Consider the following 23,039-nt stretch of genomic DNA (forward strand, 5'->3'; position numbering starts at 1 on the left):
CCTGATCCCTGATCACTAGCCAGGCCGAGGGACCCCACCCATGCACGAATTCATGCACTGGGCCTCTCGTTTAAAATAATTGTTAATTTCTAGAGCAAATGCAATTACTGGCTTCCACCTCATAGTTAAAAGCTTAAAAAATATTTTAAAACTTCAGTCATTAAATATTTGTACTTGAAAACATGTTGGAAAGTATGTATAATTTGTAATAACATGAATGAAAAAGAAATAAAAGGTAATTCTGGCAATGTGAGCTCCCTACTCCAAAAACTAAAAATCAAAAAACATTTCACATATGATAGTTAAGTGGGCTTTTTATTTATTCAAGTAAACATTTTGATTATAATACATGATAATTCACATGTGACACAGTACTGGAGTCTATTGTTTGGTGTAGTCTCCTTGTCTGTAGGATGACTTTCTAGGTGATTCTGCAGAATCTGACACCAATGCCCAACACTGGCTTCCCAATGGCCATGCACGGGTTTAGAGGCCGCTGCCTTCATCTATCTTTCTTCGGATGCCAAATGCTATTTTCTCCCACCCAGTTTATTCTCCATTACTTATAAAAACCCCACTCTAAAATTCAACCTATGTTATAAAGTTAAAAAAAAACAGGAGTTAGTGTATATTTTCCAAAAAAAATATTACTAAGTAAGACTACTTATAATCTCTTTTTTTCCTCTGACTTCAATTTTGAATGATTTACTATATAATCTTTAAAAAGTCAGAGTAATACACAACACAAAATACACAAAGAACCTTATTACCAAATGTACATAATATGTTGGAAATTTCTAAAGTACTAAAAAGCTTAATTCTCCTGGAATAGCCATTCTCTACTGGCACCTATAGTTTACAAACAGAAGACTGTGCTTTAATAAGTGGAAATACAGTACCTGATTTGGTATAAAGTAATTGTGAGATGTTTTCTCACCAGTAAAGTGCTTAATTAAGAAACATTCTTCCACCACATGATTTAATTTATCAAAGGCACAAAATATCTCTGTCTCACTGCTTTAAACATTTTTTTCACTTAAATTTTACTTAATCTGAAAGCTTTACTGTTCTTTTTTTTTCTGGTAAAAAACAAACAAAAAAACTACTTGAAGAAAAAACATTTAATTTTTATTTTCAAAACTTTGCCACAAACATGTATTTAACACTAAATTTGATCCCCTCATGAGATTTCTGTGTGCCATGTAGCTCTTATGACAAAAACATATGCAAACTTTAGGGTAAAAGTTAACAAGAAATAAAAACTCCAAAAAAGTGTGGACAGGGGAATCAATAAATTAAATATCATAGCTTTCATTTTATAAAAAAATAGTTTGAATAATCTTCTTATAAATCTTTAATGCCTACAAAAGCAGGAACTACATTTCAAATAGTCTTTTAAACACAGATTCATTAGTACAATGTGGTTGTGGTCAGAAAAATAACAACTAAAATGGCATTTCAGTCAGCAGTCTAAATTCTCTTTTCAGGAAATTCCACATAGAATTTAACAACTTGCAATTCAAAATGAAGTTTAACTTTCAACAGGTCAGGACTGTTATAATTAATATCTGCTTATCACACTCTTTTCCATTGAATATATTTTACTAAAATTTTAAATACAGTTTGAGGATAGGAACTGATAACAATACTTGACTGCATAGTTATGCTTTGCTGCCTAAAAAATACTTTGGTCAGTAAATTAAAAAGATATAAATCAAACAAGGCCTAAAAAGTTGTTTTAGAACAAATTTCCTGACCTTAAGTGAACTGTAAATACACTAACAAGTCAAGGAAAAATATAATCATGTATGCAGAGAGGTCTCTATTTTTTAACCATTTGGCATTTTATAGCAATAATTTCCGTGTTTAAAATAATATTTTATACTCCTGTTCACTGATTATCATAGCTCTCTGAATTAAAACTATAGTTACCTTTTTTAGAATGTCCAGTAATAAATGCATTAATTGTTCCTTTTGCATTTCCATGAAGACAGTCCTTCATCCTGTAACTTTTTAAATTTTGGACCAAAACAGAACCACCACCCAAATCCAATAAGCACACAAATAATGGACTCCACATAATAGCCATCCAGCGCTGTAACACATGAGCCACCGAGTTTTTTGCAAAGCTGTAAAAATAAAACTATAATAAATATTCCATAATTTCAAAATGGAAGTATTTACAAACTTACATGTTTCTATTTTGTAATTTAAAAGACTGATCAAAATTTATTTTTGTTACATGTTAATATATCTTAATCTCTCTAATGCTACTAAGAAGGTTAGAGCAATTTTCAGCTCATGCTATAAACAATACTCCAAAAGTCAGCTAATGGTTACTTTGAAATAATCAACAAACTACTAACTACTTGGTTTTACCTATAATCTTTAAATGAATAGCTAATGAAATTTCCCTTTTGCTGTCATTAAAAAAACTTAACTATTAATAATGCATTTATTAAGTACCTATTGTGTACAACAGCGATCCTCAGGTGGAAAGAGTGACTGCTCCTCCCTTGTTGAGAAGCATCCTCAAGTAAACTACTCTTATTGATTTCAGTTGCATTAAAACCCTTAGTTATGATGGGAAAGATGTAGATTTCTGTACGAGAAACTATGGGCAGACATGGTTTTTAAAATAGATATAGTACTTCTAAAGGCAAAGCGAGGAAATTAATACCTTAATATTAGTTTAATGTTATTTAAAATTACAACATACTTACCTCAATAGTATCAGGTGTTCGACAACTCTGGTTTGATGCTCCTACACACTCTTTCACAGTGAGGGGATCCACTAACCAAAGGGCTACTGTAGAAGGCCAGTTTCCTCCCAGATTAGACACAGTGTTTAAAAGGGTCATATATGTTCCTCCAATAAGTGGATCACTAACCTTTGCATTAAAAGCCATTATGGAAACATACATACTGTACAATGTAACCTACAAGGAAAATGTAAAACATCTTTAATATGATTAGGCTTTATAAAGCTATAGTCTGAATTAAGAAAATCAAAATTATAAACCTTAAAATTAATTTTCATGACCCTTATTAAACTCAAGTAAAAAAACATTTATTGAACATTTTTTATTGACTAGGCTTTAGGCCAGATCATGACAATATAAAGATGACTAAGACAGTCTCTCTGTGCCCTTCAAGAATTTATTCTAGGCTGAGAAAATAGGTAATAAATAAATATGATGAAATGCAGTAAGTATTCTAAATAGAAGTATACAAATTGTACTACTGGGACTTAGATAAATGAGAGCTTAATTTACTATAAGTAGTCAAGGAAGGCTCAAATGAGAAAATGACAGATGAGGTGGCCTTGAAGCAAATGCAAAACCCCATATTTGTACTGTACCTAAATATCTATATATATAGAGCCAGGGTTCGTAACGTCCAAAATGACCAAAGGGACGACCGAACGCCAGGCTGCACGCGCACAGGCTCAGGTGGGCAGGGACTGGTGAGCAGGCTGAACTGCTGACCTCTCGGAGAGAGAGAGGCGGGCCTTGCCAGCAGCCTGGGGCGGCTGCTGATCAGTCCCGCCTCTCTGATCAGGCCCGGAGATAGGCCTGGAGATGCTGACTGGCATAGAAACCGACCAATCCGAACCAAATCTGGGTGAACTGCAAGAAGCCAATGGCTGCCTAGGAGGCGGAGCTTTTGATGCTGACTAGCATAGAAACTGACCAATCAGAACCTAATCTGGCTAACTGCGAAGGCAAAACCTAAGGTGAGGGCTGAGGAGGGGTTTTAAGGGCAACAGCTATTTGGTGTAAGGTGTAAGAAAGAGGTTCAATTTTTTAATGACTGGTTTGGCAGTATAGTGCATATGGCTAGCTATCAGTCCAGATATAGGGATTATGTATTTTTGTCTGCCAAGAGCATCTCCTCCTGCTGAAAAAGGCCTTTCCCCCCCATTTAAGCAATCCTATCCTATATAATCTATCTATACTACTAAAAAGGTAATTTTATTACCCAAGGGGTCCCCAATTGGAGAAGGTGCAGGCTGAGGGAATCCCCCCCCCCTCCCTGTGCACAAATTTCATGCACTAGGCCACTAGTCTATCTATTATATACATAAAAGGCTAATATGCAAAGTGTCCCCTCGGGAGTTTGACCAGGAGACTGGGAGTTTGATCTCTCGCTATGATGTGTGCTGACCACTGGGGGGCAGCGCAGAACGAAGGAAGGCCCTGGCCTGCAGCCCAAAGGCCCCAATTGGCCCTGATTGCTGACCAGGCCTAGAGACCCTACCCGTGCAGGAATTTTGTGCACTAGGCCTCTAGTATCATATATGTGTGTATATTTATTTTATATATATATGTATTATACATGTAAGCACTCAAATATAATTTTTGTCTATATACATAGAAAAAAAAATTCAAAATGTATGTGACAAATTGAAGAAAAAAAATCTTACAGGCAAAAGTGCTTAAGAGGCAAGAATTAACCCTCCATTTAGGAATATGGAAATAAACCATGCTTCCAAGACAGCATTCCCTTGAATATTGTCCCATGGGATGTTACAATATCAAATAAGACTGAGAAACACTGTTACATAACATTAAACAGGTCCCTTTCACTGTAGGCCTTTTGAAAACCTTTAGGATATAAACTCCTTAGGGCAGGGATTTCGGCATGGTTTATTCACTGTTATACTTTAGTACTTAGAATGTTTTCTATCACAGAATCATTGTCCACTTCATATTTGTTGAAGGAATGATTAAGATGCTACATAAAGAGGGGTTGTGTCATGTATCATTTCTCAATTTACTTGGCCTTGTACCTTTTCTCCCACAAAGCATCTGGTTGTCGGGGTTTCAATGACTACACTTTAAAAAAATTCTCTAATGAAATCTAAAGCCAAATGAACGATTTTTGGACTACTACATCATAGTTTTCTTTTACTTAGACAGGTAGTAAAGCATTTGTTAAGCTAAAGCACTTCTTTTAACTTTTATTTAACTAAGTATGTGCAAAACAAAAGAAAATTACATTTGACACCCTGGCCTCGATGGTTTACATAGTTAGTCAGACATGATCCACTGGAGTTCTTTTAAATGAGACAATTGGATGCAAAAAAATTACTGAGATTATTTGGTGGACATATTTTTAGTTTCAGTTAAAAACAAAGTGAGGAGTCGATAAATATAACTTTCAAAATGTAACTATAACTTTCAAACGTTTAAGTTAGGTTTCATTGAAAAAATCCAAAGCGACTCTAAAATACACATTAGCAATAACTGCAGTTGAGTCCCAAGGATTCTGCTGGGCATCTGCCATTTACTTGAATCACTTGCCCCCAAACAAAACCCCATTGTGCAACAGTAGCTTAGGTTAGGCTATAGCAAAGTGGGTATCACTTTCTTTAGGGATTACAAACATATTTAATAAAGAAAGAAAAACAGATTGACATACAGCTTCCAAAACCACAAAGAGTAAGTTATAACTTTCAAAACAGAATCTAAACCAAAAACCTGTAACCTTTAACCCAGTAGCCATCCTTATTTTTTAATACTTACAGAAAGAAAAAAATATTGGGACTAGAGGAAAGAAAGAACCCAAGTCTAGGAATGGACTGAGAAATATTTAGTAAGGATAGAATTACTAGTTTGAAATAAATTCTGAAATGTAAAAAGTATTTGTCAAATGAACAAAAAAAATGAAATGAATAAAGAAAACACTCTTTTCATTAATAGAACTCATTAAATCAAAAGTAGTAAGGGTTAAAGTACACTGTCAATTTCATTGTCAGATCTGTGCTTAAATCTTAAAATTTATTATCATTATTTTAAAGCCACTGTAGAAAAATGTCTTTTTTTATTTTACCAGGAACAGTTTACTTCCTCAAAAAACTACAAGAAGCTTACCTGGTGTAACGCATAACTCAGCAGCAGCATGATATAGTAATATACAGGGAATCCCCCTTGATGTTCTACTTCAGGAGTCCACCAAACCAGCAGAGCAAACTCTAATCCAAGCAATAATCTATAGGGGGAAAAAAATGGAGCTGACTTCCATTTTAGGTTAAAAAACAACTAAAACAGAAATCTGTGTGTCTACCACAGAAAAGAAGCTTGTATCTAAAACCTATTAAGCTAAAAAAGAGAGAAAAGTGTATATAAAAGATATTAAAGATGCTTTCAAGCCTTTTTCTATATATACTCTACACACAGGTATTAGTGACACTAATGAATGTTCCTCATTTAACCTTTCTTATTTAAGAAGATTCTATTTTGTTTTTACCTGTAGGGCATGGCTTTGTAAAATACATCTAGTGGCCGGGGACCTGAAGTGTATTTGCTGATAATCAGAGGCAATATTATCTGTAAAGGAACCATTGGAACTGCCAATAAGGCTAAATGTTCTTTAGGTACTCCCTCTTCTACCAATTTCAGTCCTGTTACTGCATCTGCTGCTGAAAAACCAATCTGCAATATAAAAACAGAAAAATATTTTAATTTGTGACTTAAGAAATATTTTCTTCCAAGCATATGTAAGTTCTCAATAAACTCAATCTCATGATTAACCCCTGACAGTTACAAGTATGTTATTATATCTGGTACAACAATCAAGTTAGAGAAGGTGCACTTTGCCCTATGGTCTACTGACAATATTCAGTGAAAATAACTAAAAATTCAGCACTCTTAGGAACTGTAGATGGCTCTAATTACAACAAAATTTCCACTTCAAAAGTTCAATCTGTTAAAATAAAGTGTCCAAATCCAAACTTACTGATTTGTTTATTTTAAGTTTTTTTAAAAAGTCATTAATTGACTCCAAATAAATCTGGTTAAAATGGAGAATCACTGCCACATATACACATTTTTGATGATTTCTGACTGACCATAATACAAATTTCAAGTCTCCTAACATTTCAAAAGTAATTCTGAGAAAACATTATATCTGAGAAGTTGAATAAAATGAGGGAGAAGAAAAAAGTATAGTTAGATTAATTCTTAAAAACAACAACAAAAGTAAGGATGATAAGAGTAGTAAGTAAAGGTTGAGGTGAATTAAGATATTTAGATAATCTCAAATTATTTCCCCATATATTACTTTTTAATTACAAAAGGAAAGTAATGTTATAATGGGTTAACAAAATAATCAAAGTTAACAGCAGTTAGTGGAATAAAGGAACATGAAATGGCTTCTGAAGTAATTCTTACTTCTGTGATATTTCTGACATATTTGTATAACTGATTCTAGAAATAAACATCAGACAAACATAAATGAAAGGCCAATATTCTTTTAAAAATGTCCAGGTCATAAAGACCAAAGAAAGGCTCATGCCAACTAAATGTAATGTGTGGTCCTGGGTAGGATTCCTAACAAGAAAAAAATAGGTTATAAAGGCTATTACTGGGACAATGGGAGAAATTTAAATATGAACTATGATTAGGTATTAATATTGTATCAATTTAAAATATCCTGCCCTGGCTCGGTGCCTCAGTTGATGGGAGCACTGTCCCATACACCAAAAGGTTGGTGGTTTGGATTCCCGGTCAGGGCACATACCTAGATTAAAGGTTCCATCCTGGAGAGACCAAGATGGCGGCATAGGTAAACACCGGAGACTGCTGCCGCAAACAACCACTTCAAAAATACAACTAAAAGACGGAACGGACATCACCCAGAACCACAGGAAGGCTGGCTGAGGAGAGACTCTTCAACTAGAAGGAAAAACAACAGCACAACGAGGCTCAGAGGAGGCGCAGTGTGGAAAAAACTCAGGTGCGGAGGTGCGCGCGCAAAGCGGGCTGGTGGCTGAGAGCGCGGTTGTCGTTTTCGGTCAGGGGGGAGTCTCAGACTCTGAGCTCCAGATACGGGCGAATCGCTGGGGACTCGGACCCAAACGGGAGAAGCGGGAGTGTCTGGCATCAGTTGGAAGGCAGCTTTCCCTCCGAGGTTTGCAGCGGTTCCGGGGGTTCTGAGAAGCAGAGCCTCTGGGAACGGGACTGAGAGGGGCCATAACCGCTCCCTCCGCCCGCCCGCCCTGTTGAGCCCGCCCCGCCCAAGCCCTGCGCAGAGCCATTTGCCAGATCGCCTCAGGCAAAGGCTAGATTAGCACCTCCCCAGAGGACAGAAGTTTTCCGCGGCAGACACAGCTGATTCACACAGCCAGTCGGCCTGGTGGTCAAATCCCTCTAGTATTAACTACAACAATCAAGGCTCAACTAGAACAAGACTGCGCACAAAGACCACTAGGGGGTGCACCAAGAAAGCATAAAAAATGCGGAGACAAAAAAACATGACAGAAATGGAGGATATAGAGCTAAAAATCGCAATTTTGAGGGCTTGCAAAAATGTGCTAGAAGCTGTCAATAAACTTGAGGAGAGAGTCACGAAAACTAATGAGACCCTCGATGCTATGATAAAGAACCAACTAGAAATTAAGCATACACGGACTGAAATAAAGAATATTATACAGACACCCAATAGCAGACCAGAGGAGCGCAAGAATCAAGTCAAAGATTTGAAATGCGAAGAAGCAAAAAACACCCAACCGGAAAAGCAAAATGAAAAAAGAATCCGAAAATACGAAGATAGTGTAAGGAGCCTCTGGGACAGCTTCAAGCGTACCAACATCAGAATAATAGGGGTGCCAGAAGATGAGAGACAGCAAGATATTGAAAACCTATTTGAAGAAATAATGGCAGAAAACTTCCCCCACCTGGTGAAAGAAATGGACTTACAGGTCCAAGAAGCGCAGAGAACCCCAAACAAAAGGAATCCAAAGAGGACCACACCAAGACACATCATAATTAAAATGCCAAGAGCAAAAGACAAAGAGAGAATCTTAAAAGCAGCAAGAGAAAGAGACTCAATTACCTACAAGGGAATACCCATACGACTGTCAGCTGATTTCTCAACAGAAACTTTGCAGGCCAGAAGGGAATGGCAAGAAATATTCAAAGTGATGAATACCAAGAACCTACAACCAAGATTACTTTATCCAGCAAAGCTATCATTCAGAATTGAAGGTCAGATAAAGAGCTTCACAGATAAGGAAAAGCTAAAGGAGTTCATCACCACTAAACCAGTATTATACGAAATGCTGAAAGGTATCCTTTAAGAAGAGGAAGAAGAAAAAGGTAAAGATACAAATTGTGAACAACAAACATGCATCTATCAACAAGTGAATCTAAGAACCAAGTGAATAAATAATCTGATGTACAGAATGAACTGGTGATTATAATGAATCAGGGACATAGAAAGGGAATGGACTGACTATTCTTGGGGGGGAAAGGGGAATGGGAGATGCGGGAAGAAACTGGACAAAAATCGTGCACCTAGGGATGAGGACAGTGGGTGGGGAGTGAGGGCGGAGGGTGGGGTGGGAACTGGGAGGAGGGGAGTTATGGGGGAAAAAAAAAAGAGGAACAAATGTAATCTGAACAATAAAGATTTAAAAAATAATAAAGGTTCCATCCTGTAACAGGGTGCATAGGGGAGGCAATTGATCTATGTTTCTCTCTCACATTGATGTTTCTCTCTCTCTCTCTTTCTCTTCCATCCTCTCTCTACAAATCAATGGAAACATATCCTTGGCTAAGGATAAAAAAAAACAAAACCCTGATTATTTTATTAAGTGTGGCTTTGCCATTCTTAGGAAATACATACTTATGGTATTTATGGATAAAGGGTCATGGTATGTACAAATTACTCTCAAACATTTCAAAAGAAATAGGTAATAGAGTGCAAATTTACAAAATAAAGGGGAACTAAAAGTTAATAGAGAAGTTGGATAGGTTATATGTGAATTCTTTAAACAGTAAATTTTTAATAAGTATGAAACTCTATCAAATAAAAAAAATTGTTTGAAGAAATATACTTTAACTTACCTGAATGGAGCCAAAAAGCAAATTTCACCACAAAAATATTAAAGGTCAAAGATATTTCACTTAAGTCTAGAAAATAATTTCACCCATTCTCTTTGTAAAAATCAGATATACAAACTCACTTCAACATTTACTCTGTCTTAAAACTGGTGTAGACAGGAGATATCTGTAATAGACACAACTAACAAAAACCTCAAATCTAGGATATATAAAAAATCAAAATTCTACAAATTTAAAGAAAAAGTCAACTCTGAATATTCATATGGCCATAACCATATGAAAAATGCTCAACTTCTTTAGTCATCAGGGGAATGAAAATCATAACCATAATGAGATGCCTCTACATACCCACCAAAAAGGCTAAAATTGAAAAGACAATCTGTTCTCAAGTCTGTGAAGCAACTGGAACTCAAATACTGCTAATGATAGAATTGAAACAACAACCTCTTTGGAAACTTGTTTGGCAATATATACTAATGCAAATATTTATGACCCAACAAGTCTACACTTAGGTATTTACTCATCTAAATGTTCACCTAGGTTCACCAAAAGTAATATATAAAAATATTCATAGAAACAATATTCATAATAGTCCAAAAGTAGAAATAACCTAAATATTTGTTGATAAAATTGTGGCAAATTCATACAATAGAATGCTATAAGCAATGAGATGAACAAACTACTGCTAAAATTAACAATATAGATAAATTATACAAATACAGGGTGTCCCCAAAACTGTATAAATACTTTGAATACCACTATTAATTCCAATGGCTTATATCTGAAAAGAAAGAAACATCAATTTTGCCATCAGCTGTTAAAGTATGTTTTGGAACACTCTGTACAATGTTGAGTAAAAGAATATAAGAGCTAGACATAAGAATACATACTGGATATTTCATTTATATAAAACTCAAGAGATTTCTAATACTAAAAGTTAGAGATGTCAGTTTTGGTGAAATTTACTTTAAAAGGAGAACATGGGATTCTAGACTCTGTAACTGAAGCACCTCCTTATATATTACTGGTGACAGTAAAAATTATTATAATCTTTTAAAAAGTAATTTAGCAATTATATTTACTGACCCACTAATTGCCCATTTAAGAATCTATTGTTAGGAAATAGTCAGAACATCAAAGAAATACTTATGCAAAAAGTATTCACTAGAACATTTTTATAGTTAAAAACACTAAGCAAATTAAATATGCAATACAAAAATGACTGAATAAATTATGGTAAATTTATACGATGTGACAATTATATAGTTATTTAAAAGTTTTCAAATAAGATTTAATGATACAGGCACATGGAATCATAAGACAAAAATATGATAAAAATTTATATACAGTATGATCCTATTACACTTTTAAAGTGTTTATGTTTATATATAAATATATATAGCATTAATATCAAATTGATTATAAAAGTAATTTATTATATTTCTGTATATAAAGTATATGTATGCACACACACATATAGGGGAAAATATACCAAAGAAAATATATCAAAAATGTTACCAAAGGTGATTTCTATATGTAATTAGTTAATATAGTCTTCCTTGAACCTTTTAGCATTTCCTACACTTAAACCTTAAATTTCTCAAGTTTAAGCCTCCTTCATGTTTCCTTAAAATGTAACCCACCTTATCATTAGAGAGGAGAAAACACTATTTCAAAATACTGAAGCTACAATTTTTACCTCAAAGTTGTCAAAGATAGTTGTAAAGTGTTTATGTAGATAAGTTTAAATATTAATATGAAATTCCTATCACTGATTTTAGATTTTAGGAGTATTAATTCCAACAATAGCAATAGCTCATTTTAACAAAGTATACTCACCTTTCTTCTAGCATATGTCTTTAAAATGTTTTAGAGCTATGAGATTAGGACATCTTAATACAGAAAACAAAGAATAAAACCAACATCACCAAAATCCCCACTTCTTTTATGGTTTAAATAAACTTGTAATAGTCATATATTTCTATATCATATAAATCACATCTTAAGTAAATAACTGTACTATATCTGATGTTAAATGTATACTCATTATAATAGTAGAGAGCTATTATTTTTTTCAAGGCAGTCACTTGTATACTAAGCATTAATATCATTCATTAAATAAAATTTCACTTTTACTAGACTTCCTTCAAATTGGTATAATTCTTTTCAAAATCCCAAACATTTAGCTTACTTTGAAATTATATTTGATATCATCACACCTTTTAAAACACATTTAATAAACCGAAAATTGTTTTTTGTTGTTAAATTCTAATAGTAGTGGAAAAGAACCTATGATATGAAAAGACAACAGAAGTATTTTACCATATTGGTAATTATAACAGAATGGTAAATTAGCTTTATATAAATCTCTTACCTTTGCAGTTAGAATCAGAAGGCAAAATGTCAGAACTGCCGGCATTTTTATAATTGCAAAAAGCAGCTTGTAAGTATCTGTGATACCTTGGGTTTCTTCTTTTCCTACTGATACCTCTTTGTTTTCTTTTTTCACAATGGCAACTAAAGTTGTCGTTACCAAAAATACAGCTCCCCAGAAAAAAAGGAAATCTGAAATTTAAAATGTTAAAATCTGTAACTTCTGAAATAGCATAACTTCATTGATAGTATATAATTCTATATATAATTATAGTAACTTTTCCTCACAAAACCTTGGTTTAAAAAAGTAACACAATGTGCCTATCATGTTTAAGGTACCATAGTACCAGGCAATACAGATGAATGAGGCAGTCCTAGCTCTGTTAAAACATATATAGCACAGACTCAAACAAGGGGAGAAAAAAAGGGTTACAGACATTTAATGGGTCAAATGAAACAAAAGTCTGTCATTTTATTCAAGAAAAGTTCTGGGACGCCCTACCCAATTTGGCTCAGTGGATAGAACGTCAGTCCACGAACTGAAGGGTCCTGGGTTTGATTCTGGTCAAGGGCACACACCTTGGTTGCAGGCTCAATCCTCAGCCTTGATCCAACCAATTGATGTGTCTTTCTCACATCCATGTTTTTCAATCTCTGTCTCTCCCCCTCCCTTCCACTCTCTAAAAATCTATGTTACTCCCCAGTGAGGAGTAACAACAAAAAAAAGGAAAGAAAAGTTCTGGGAGATGATTTTCATATCCCATAAGCACCATCAGTCATAATTCTTAAGCACTTAAGCCATTTTAGTTCTTTGTTAAATCATGACAATTTAGACAATAAACAGGTGATATTTTTATTTTTAAACTTTTAAAAAAACTGTTTAAGAATAGTCTTCTCTTTTCAATACTGAGATACAGAAACAATTTCTTCATATTTGTAGTTGCACAATGGGGAGACATGAAGATTACTGTTTGGGTTGTTTGGTGAAAGACAGTTGGACCATCAGCCATTATTTTGAACAAATTAAGCAGGGGAAGTGAATATGTTCTGAAAGATTCTGTGTAATAGCTAAAAATAATAGTAATAATAAGGGCACCACTTATTGAGTATATATAATGTGCCATAAGTGTGCTGAGCATTTTACATATGCCATCTCCTTTACTGCAACAACCCAATAGATTAGTCCCCATCCTAATATATAAAAAGCCAGGGGCCATCACGATCGAAACAACCGAACGGACGACCGAACAGCAGCCTGCGTGGGGCAACCAGGCCAGCAGGGGGGTTAGTGTGAGACAACTAAACGACTGAACAGCAGGCTGCGTGGGGCAACCAGGCTGGCAGGGGGGTTAGAGAGGGACAACGAAACGACTGAACAGCAGGCTGCGTGGGGCAACCAGGCTGGCAGGGGGGTTAGAGAGGGACAACGAAACGACTGAACAGCAGGCTGCGTGGGGCAACCAGGCTGGCAGGGGGGTTAGAGAGGGACAACGAAACGACTGAACAGCAGGCTGCGTGGGGCAACCAGGCTGGCAGGGGGGTTAGAGAGGGACAACGAAACGACTGAACAGAGGGGGAGCATTAAGGGCAATCAGGCTGGCAGGCAGGTGAGCAGTTAGGAGCCAGCGGCCCTGGATTGTGAGAGGGATGTCCGACTGCCGGTTTAGGCCCGATCCCCGGCTGGGCTGAGGGGACCCCCACTCTGTGCACAAATTTTGTGCACTGGGCTCTAGTCCTATATAATAAGACCCTAATATGCAAATCGACCAAACAGTGGAATGACTGGTCCCTATGATACGCACTGACCACCAGATGCTCAATGCAGGAGCTGCCCCCTGGTGGTCAGTGTGTTTCCATAGGGGGAGCACCGCTCAGCCAGAAGCCGGGCTCACAGTAAGGCAGGCAGTAAGGAGCGAGGGGTCCTGGACTGAGAGAGCCCGGGACTGCGAGAGGGATGTCTGACTGCCAGCTTAGGCCCAATCTCCTTGGCAGGTGGACATTCCCCAAGGGGTCCCCGACTGCAAGGGGGCACAGGCCGGGCTGAGGGACACACCTGAGTGTACGAATTTCGCATACTGGGCCTCTAGTTGATAAAGAAACAGGCTTAGAGAGGTTATGCCTTAAGTTACATTCTAAGTCAGTGATAAAATTGTGATTTTTATGCCTTCTATAATTAATTTCAAAACCTGAATCTCCTTAGCCACCCTGAGAAATGCATCTTAGTATGCCACTATAAAACTTATTGGATAACCCTATCCAGTTTCCTCATCTATAAAATAAAAGGCCTTGGCTAGAAAATCCCAGATGCTTCCTAGCTCTATCATTTTAAATTTATAATCAATTTTATATGTGTTTACTTGTTTTTTTATTGCTCATATAGCACAACTTACTGTTCATGGAGCCTAATCACCTTTTTTCAAAAACAAGTAGAGCATTCTTTAATCAGGGCTTTTCCTTTGCATTTAGTCTTGCTTCCCTGCTGTGCTAGCTGAAGGTGATCACTACTACTTGAACCTCACTTACGATGGAGGCATATAGCAATATTTGGTTAGACCAATTTTCACTTTAGTATTTAAGTGTTCCTTTCTTATATGCTATCAGATTTGATTTCATAGCAAATATGTGAGTCAGGCAAAGCAGGCATTATTATTATAAAGACATGAGGAAAAGAAGCCCAGAATATTTAAATCTTTGCCAAAGGTACAAATTTTAAGAGGCAGAACTTGAATCTGAATTTGAGTTTTATAATCTTTCAATTATTTCATCCTATCTGCATAAAAATTTTTAAAAATTAACATTGAAATAAGAATTTACTTGAATTGGCTAATTATTTAGTCTCCACAACCCCAACCAAAAAAAAGGGCTATACTATAAAAAAATGACACAAATTAAAGAAACTAAAATGCTTCAAGCACATATGGAAATTGGTATTCTGAGGTGAGTTCTTTCTCCAACATGGAAAAGTTATACTTGATTTTAGATATTAGAAGAAAAACACACAACATTCTTAAACGCAATGGTATTACTATTTTAAAATAGTAATCTATACAAGTTATGATTAAAGTTAATCAAAACAGCATCTTTACAATTTCTAGTTTATGTTAATAAAACATTTGGAATCTGATTCTAAAGGAATGAACAACAATGTAAGATTATTCTTTAAATAAGGCTAACGTTCATAATTTTTGCATCCTTAATGTCATCTGTGAAATGTGACAAATAATGACTTGTTTACAGAATTTCACCTACATTATTTTTTAATTCTTATATGTTTTTATTGATTTTTGGAGAGAGAGGAAGGGAAAGGGATAGACAGATAGAAACATCAATGAGAGAGAAACACCATCAATTGGCTGCCTCAAGTCCACAGTCCACAACCTGGGCATGTGCCCTAACTGGGAATCAAACCATGACCTCCAAGTCAACTACTGAGCAACACTGGCTGTGCTCATCTACTAGTACATTATTATTCTCATTCAGAACGATTTTGTTCCTCATTTGGTTTAAATGAACTGTTTAAGAAACCCTAAAAACATGTATTATTATCACCGTCACAAGAAATTTCAATTAATGGTCTGTACATAAATGTTAAGTGAAAATTAAAAGTTTGTCAGTTATATGCCGCATTAAGAATTCCAGTTCTCTTTTTTAAAAAATTTGCTTAGTATATTCCTCCATTTTAGTGAACAAAATCTTCATCTAGAATTTAAAGTCCTTGATACGAGTACCAGGAAGAAGAAAAAAAAAAAGAATAAGAACAAGTTAAACAAGTTTCAGTATGTGCAGGTAAGATTATTTGTAATTTCCTTGTGCTTTGAGGATAAAACAACAGTGCACATCAAAGAAGGAAGTACTAACTGCATGATTCAGAGCCCTAATTTAAAGCTTTTCCATTGCTCACATGAACAGAATAAAGCTAATAGCTCACAAAGAGAAGCATTACCACTGCCAGAAAATACGTTAAGTTTTATGGACATCATTACCATAAATACTGACCATTAGACTATTGGCTATTATTTATTAACATTGTTTAAGGTAATGGATTCTTTTAATGAAGGTTACTTTTTTTGTTAATCCTCACCTGAGGATTTCTTTCCCCATTGATTTTTAGAGAGAGTGGAAGGGAGGGAGTGGGGGAGAGGCAAGAGTGGTAGAGAAAGAAAGAGAGAGAGAGGGAGAGGGAGAGAGAGAGAGACATCGATGTGAGAGAAACACATCGACTGGTTGCCTTCCAAACACACCCTCTACTGGGGCCAGGATGGAACTGGCAACCCAGGATTTGATTCCCCATATCCTTGACTGGGAATCAAACCCTCAACCCTTTGGTGCACTAGCTAACACTCTAACCATTGAGTCACCCTGGCCAGGGCTAAAGCTTAATTTTTTAAATTATTATACAGAAATTAGCTTAGGTTTTTTATTTTATAATATTTACCCAGAGATTAGCTTTTAAGGTAATGAATTATTTTTTTTAATAACCTTTACTTTATTATCATACAGTAAAACTAAATATTTTTAGTGTACAGTTCTATGAGTTTTAATACATGTATCTATTTCAAATCACAACCATAATCAAGATTCAGAACAGTTCCATCACTCCCCAAAACTCCCTCAGGCTATCCATCACCTTCTTCTCACCCACAACCCCTAGCAACTATCAATCTGTTCTTCATCTCTATAATTTCATCTTTTGAGAATGTAAGAAGGTGTTTTAACCTTAGATATAGATGCTAAAGTATGTATTACAGCCTATATAAGAATAACTGATCTATCTAGAAATAAGTCAGTTAGTTCTACCCAATTCTAAATAGCATTGTTAGTTACATAAAATATATTAATGAATACTGCTTCAGAAAGCAAGACAAAGAATTGGTCCTGCTCTCTTCCTAGTTCAAAGCATGAATGTTTTATAAATACATTCTGTTTTTACTATTATCATCACCAGTTTGATTAGCTTCACACTTACGGCATCAATTTTTCAAAGCAACAGTTCCTTTTTCTCTAACTCCTAACGTGTATGCCTATCTATAAACAAGCTGATTCATAAACTGTTAATATGTTTAACTCTCTGGTATCAGACTATCCTTCTCCTGCCCCCAAACCCATCGCAATCACTTCTTTTATTCATTATTGTCACCACTGCTTGTAGAGGAATTGGCCTCAACTACCAGCTGGACTTAGCCTGTCGGAGACTATCTATCATCTTCACTAGCAGAGAAGAGTAGAGACCCCCCAAAAGCTAGTGACCTTTGAAGCCCTAGCAAAGGTCAGAGCTGTGCACCACCCAGTTAATCTAGATAATGGTAGCTGAAGCATCATCCCCACCTTAATTCACTTAATTCCTTAGATACTCATGTAAATCCTTGTTGATTATTGTTGATTAGATATTCTGCCTATTTCTGGAAATTGTCTGCTGATGAACTAATCTGTGTGTCATTGAAATCTCCTTACCTAAGGGCTACCCCAGATCAATAAAAGGTTGGAGCGGCCTGAGCATCAGTGGAAGTCCCTCTCCTTGAGTTAGACTTGCCCGCCTGGCTCCCCAACATTTCCAAATTGTCTCTTGTCTCTTTTCTCTCTCATTTGTGTGCGGCTCCTCTTTCAGATCCCGAACCCGTTTCCACGCGGGACGTGGAGGGAAACACACTCGACATTAGCCAATACACATATTTTATATGAATCAAACTAGTGTTTTAAAATTAGGAGAGAATAAAACAACACAAAAAGAAAATTTCAGCTTTTGAATACTCATAAAATCTAGCAATCCTAGGATCCTGTTACCACAGGCAACAATTCATTGGGGTTGAAACTCCCTGCCTTTATTATATATATATGATTTTTTAAAATTGATTTCAGAGAAGAAGGGAGAGGGAGTGAGATATAGAAACATCAATGATGAGAGAGAATCACTGATCAGCAGCTCCTTCACATCCCACACTGGAGATCGACCCTGCAACCCAGGCATGTGTCCTAACCCTGACCAGGAATCGAACCATGACCTCCTGGCTCATAGGTCGATGCTCAACCACTGAACCATACCGGCTGGGCAAAACTCCCTGCCTTTAGATGAGCATGGGTTTTCCAGGTCATCATTGTCCCCTCCAATCCCTGCATTCTTGCCCCAACCCACTCATTTACATTATCCATTTATCCCCCTCCATCATTTTGGTTTACAAACCTCCATTATAGACTATAGATTCCTTAGAGCAGAGAATTCCCAGGTCTTATTCATTAAATATAACACTGGCTAGCACCAAATAGGCACTCAGGGATGAGTAAATGAATAACATGCATCACTTTAACAAACAAACATAAAACCACTTTTAAACCTGTCACTTCTGGGCATTAGGTATTCCAGGAGTAGGTTGATGATTTTTTTAAAAAAATATATTTTATTGATTTTTTACAGAGAGGAAGGGAGAGAGATAGTTAGAAACATCGATCAGCCGCCTCCTGCACATCTACTGGGGATGTGCCCGCCACCCAGGTACATGCCCTTGACCGGAATCGAACCTGGGACCCTTGAGTCCGCAGGCCGACGCTCTATCCGCTGAGCCAAACCGGTTTCGGCGGTTGATGATTTTTAACATCAGCAGTCATAGTGCTACTTTTCTCTAGTAGAGAAGCCCAATGACATGCACATATTATATTTAGTATTATGTTACATTACACACATATTATATTTAAGGAGTCAGGAAATTTAACCCTGTAGATATATCTCTACCTCTAACTAGCCACTTGGCTGCAGTTTTTTCATCTATAATAAAGGAATTGAAATATATTATTCTTTCAAGTCATAAAACATTATGTTCTTATCTCTATGTTCTTCTGGGTTCCTTTAATCAATTCTTGCAGCATAAAAAGTCATCCCTTTTTGCTAAGATCCTTGAAAACCAAATGTGGCAGGACAGAAAAAGCCCACTTCGGAGTTCAGTACTGTCCTGGACCCTTGAAGGTACCAAAGCCAATCTCAGCATAGTAGTGGTTTTGTTTCTAAGGGATTCTATCTCACCCTGTCCTTCTTGTCCCATATTTATTCTTTAGATTATTGCTTTCTAGATGGCAAAAACTGTTCTTTCTCAATATTTTCCACCTCCATGTATCTGTAACACTCAAAGTGTTAATTACAGAACGTATTTTAGAATTTCACAAAAAACTATGCCTACTTTTAATTTCCCGATTTTCTAGGCATCTGCCCCAGTGTTTGGCTCTTCTTTTATTACCTAAGCCTGTGTTCGGCAAACTGCGGCTCGCGAGCCACATGCGGCTTTTTGGCCCCTTGAGTGTAGCTCTTCCACAAAATACCACGTGCGGGCGCACGTACAGTGCGATTGAAATTTCGTGGCCCATGCGCAGTTTTTGGTTTTCTGCCTGGGCGAGTCTATTTTGAAGAAGTACTGTTGGTATTTGACTCTGTTGACTAATGAGTTTGCCTACCACTAACCTAAGCAATTTTATTTCCTTCATGATTATTTCTGTGCTTTTTAAATTCCTCGAAACCACTATTTTTTCTTAGTTATACTAAGTTTCAGAAAGTACAAGGCCACAAATGTGATATGTGCAGTCATAGAGACAAATGAAAATTCAGAAATTCTTCAACTCTTAACTTACTAAAATGTTTGAACCAGAAACAGCAGTCCACTACAGACATAAAAAGTTAAATTAAATAGTAAGCTATTTCTACAATTTCCTGAAGAACAAAGTACAAATTCCACAGAATAAACAGCTATTCAAAATAAAAAGTCAGTGTAAATAGAACTGCAATAGCACAATTTCCATCTTCCCATTAGGGAACAGCTCTGGATAAAGGAGGACATAATTATAATGGCTCCTGAATACCATTCTCTGGAATGATGTTTTATCAATCACTCTTATATTAAGAGAAAGTTATAATTTACCTTGTTAGTAATTTAGTTTCTATAGCCTCTCTTTTTAAAATATATTTCTTTATTGATTTCAGAGAGGAAGGGAGGAGAGAGATAGAAACATCAATGATGAGAGAGTATCATTGATTGGCTGCCTCCTGCACACCCCACACTGGGGATGGAGGCCGCAACCCAGGCATGTGCCCTTGGCCAGAATTGAACCTGGGACCTTTCAGTCTGCAGGCCGATGCTCTATCCACTGAGCCAAGCCGGCTAGGGCTCTATAGCCTCTTAAATCTTACTTTCTCTACTGAGACTTTTGTATATTAAGTAACACATCATCTCATTAATCTTTCCTGGTGGCCTGAACAGTCCAGTAAACAATGAAAAGCAAGACATATAAAAAGCAACAAGGTGCCAATATGATGCAATCACACATTATTTTTAGGTAGAGATTTATCCATAGAGCAGGGGTGGGACCCCAGAACATTCAGAGACAAATCTATCTATTGCAAAGCAATGAGCTCTCAAACATTTTTGGCTTCAAACCAACTGATGAAAAGTACAATGATCATTTCATCAGTAGTAGTGGCGCACTAGCAGTTTGAGGAGGTAGAAAGGGGGTCCTATAGGGGGTATATAGTGAGCTACTAGCAATAATGAGCTTTCCTTCAATGTCACAGAGGGATTTCAGGGAACGAGTAGTTCAGTTGTGGATCCCTCCCTCCTCAAGACACTCCCCAAATATTATAACTCTTACACTTCCCTCACCACACGCCTACCTGACATTTATGCTGTTGGGAATTCCTAAAATAGCACTGGGAAGATGAAAGTTTAGCTGTTTAAATTCATCATCACTACCAGAATGAAGAATTCTACTACATTAGGTTATTACTGATATTGGTAATTTTACTTCTGCTTCCCAGTTGTTAGGAAAGTTTTAAAAAAAAAAATCCTCAGAACACCTTACAGAGGCATGTCTTTTACTCATGCAGAAAAAGAGGAAATTTTGTACTAGATAATCCAATTTCTTACTAAACTTCAACCTCTTTCTCATAGCATTTAAATGAAATCTCACTCATTTGGTCACTACCTTTCTTTCTGCACCATTTCCCAAACCCAGTCCCTACAATTACTGCTTCAGGCACTTTGAACATCACAGGCATCCTGTACTTTTTGTTCCTTGCTTCTTCACAGTGCATTTTCACCTGGTGTTGGGCAATCTGGAGTTCCACTTACCCACTTCATGGAATCTTACAACTGAACAAGGTCACCTATCTGCTTATGAAGTCTGACTCCCACAAGCAGTTAATAAGCAACTGTGTGCTCCCCTAAAATGTGTCTCTCTTCTGTTCCTTGTGGGTTGGACTCTGCTTTATAGCAGGCCCTTAGAAGTCTGTCACTTAGCCCGATAGTTAATGTTTGAATAAATTAAGCCTATTCCTTTCACAAGAGGGCTAAATAAAGACTCCTGGCATAAGAATAGGGGAAACGGACCAGAAAGCATGGAGCTAGAAATCTCAATCCAAGGAACAAGAAAAGTAACATGTGAACCATGGATGTCAGATTAGATTCGTGTCTTCACACCAGCCGTACTTTTAAAAAATGTGTATTAGTCAACAGATTCCTACCCCGAGTTGTGTATGCCATTCTACAACAATGCTATTGCATACGTTGTCTCTCCCTGCTTACTGCCGAGTACTGATCAATTAAGATTACTCCAATGTCGTCATGATGGCTGAAGCTCATTTTAGTGGGACAGGAAACTTACCTCAGGTCATCTCCCACAAAATGATTTCTAGTGAATTAAGTAATGAGCTTCCCTTCCATGTCACACACTGTCAAAAGGACTCATACACGTAAGATAAACCTAACAGCATATTAAATACCTGCAAGAGTAACGATCCCCCTGGGTTGAGGCTGAAACCGCAAATATTTGTTGCAAAAGTCGGCAGATTCAAGGGCCAAAAACAAAACATTGCCCAAAAAGTAGCCCGCTGTCTGGCCCACTGAGTTGCAAGTCGAAGCATAGCCCACGTTCTCCCGGGATAACATCGTTAATGCCCAACCATCCACAGCGATGTCCTGCGTGGCAGCCAGGAATTCAAACAAGAAGAACGTCACCGTGAGAGCAACCACATCGGGGGCCCTGCCATCCGTGTTCCCGAGCAAGCGGTCCACCTGAGTGGACAGGTAGATCATGAAGATTCCCAGGATGTACTGCGTAGGGACCAGCCACGACTTTCGCCGACCGAAGTTCCTAAAGTAAACTGCATCCACCAAGGGGGCCCAGAGCAATTTGAGGCTGAAGGGCCAGAAGACTAAACTGAAGAAAGCTTGGTCTGTATAGCTAATATTTTTGCTCTGCAAAATGAGCGGTATGCTTCCCGCCAGGCCCAGAGGAATGCCCTGAAGCACGTAAAGAAAAAGCAACAGCAAAATGCTGCTTAATTCGGCCCGGCAGCTCCGCGGGGGTTTGGAGAAACCACTGGTGCTGCTGTCCCAAAGAAGAGCTTCTTTGTCCCCTTCTCCGCCCACCAAGTCCGGGTGACAGTCATCCCAGCTGCCCGGCGGCAGGGGGCCGCTCCTCATATCCAGAGCGTGGTTGAAAGTCCCTGGCCGTCGTTGCCGACTGTTCTCTTTGTGGGAGACGGTGGGTGACATCTCTGAGACGATGCAGACAGAGCCACGTCTGAGGAGATGCCAGGGCTGGGCGTCCTGGATCCGTCTAGTCTGAGGTCCGAGGCTGCCTCTTGGACCAGGGTCTAGGTGTGTGTTCAGAGAGGGAGTCGGGGCGCGGGGTGACAAGGGTGCTTCTTACTGCGGCTCGGAGTGCTGAAGCCGGAAGCCGGTCCCCAAGCCGGAGACCCAGGCGCCGACCGGGTAGGTGCCCCTTGGAGCGGCGTCAAGGAGGCTGAAGGAGCCCCCGGGCAGCCGCGCCGGGCAGGGGGTT

At 37.5% G+C, this 23,039-nt stretch overlaps 1 protein-coding gene across 3 annotated transcripts; it reads right to left on the bottom strand.

The window, feature by feature from the left end:
* Positions 1 to 294: 294 nt before the first annotated feature.
* SLC33A1 (solute carrier family 33 (acetyl-CoA transporter), member 1) lies at positions 295 to 23,039 on the bottom strand. 3 transcript variants are annotated; one of them, XM_005874422.2, is made up of 7 exons: positions 21,976 to 23,039; positions 12,223 to 12,413; positions 6,253 to 6,437; positions 5,877 to 5,994; positions 2,724 to 2,939; positions 1,933 to 2,129; positions 295 to 591 (listed from the first exon to the last, which is right to left on the bottom strand). In XM_005874422.2, exons 1-6 carry the CDS (start codon positions 22,748 to 22,750, stop codon positions 1,962 to 1,964), a joined length of 1,653 nt encoding a protein of 550 aa, XP_005874484.1. In that variant the 5' UTR covers positions 22,751 to 23,039; the 3' UTR covers positions 295 to 591; positions 1,933 to 1,961. The 3 variants fall into 3 exon arrangements, 2 of the variants coding, with proteins under 2 accessions (XP_005874484.1, XP_014401719.1); XR_001363718.1 differs by lacking the exon at positions 295 to 591 and adding an exon at positions 2,467 to 2,614 and having other exon boundaries at positions 2,037 to 2,129; positions 21,976 to 23,033; XM_014546233.1 differs by lacking the exon at positions 295 to 591 and having other exon boundaries at positions 1,071 to 2,129.

The sequence above is a fragment of the Myotis brandtii genome, unplaced genomic scaffold (genome assembly GCF_000412655.1).
Source record: "Myotis brandtii unplaced genomic scaffold, ASM41265v1 scaffold436, whole genome shotgun sequence".
NCBI lineage: Eukaryota > Metazoa > Chordata > Mammalia > Chiroptera > Vespertilionidae > Myotis > Myotis brandtii.

Coding starts and splice junctions, on each gene's coding strand:
- SLC33A1 (XM_005874422.2), bottom strand. CDS start 22,750: ATGTCACCCACCGTCTCCCACAAAGAGAACAGTCGGCAACGACGGCCA. Junction 2,940..5,876: donor TGAGTTATGCGTTACACCAG/GTAAGCTTCTTG, acceptor TTTTCCTTGTAG/GTTACATTGTACAGTATGTA. Junction 2,130..2,723: donor GAACACCTGATACTATTGAG/GTAAGTATGTTG, acceptor TTATTTTTACAG/CTTTGCAAAAAACTCGGTGG.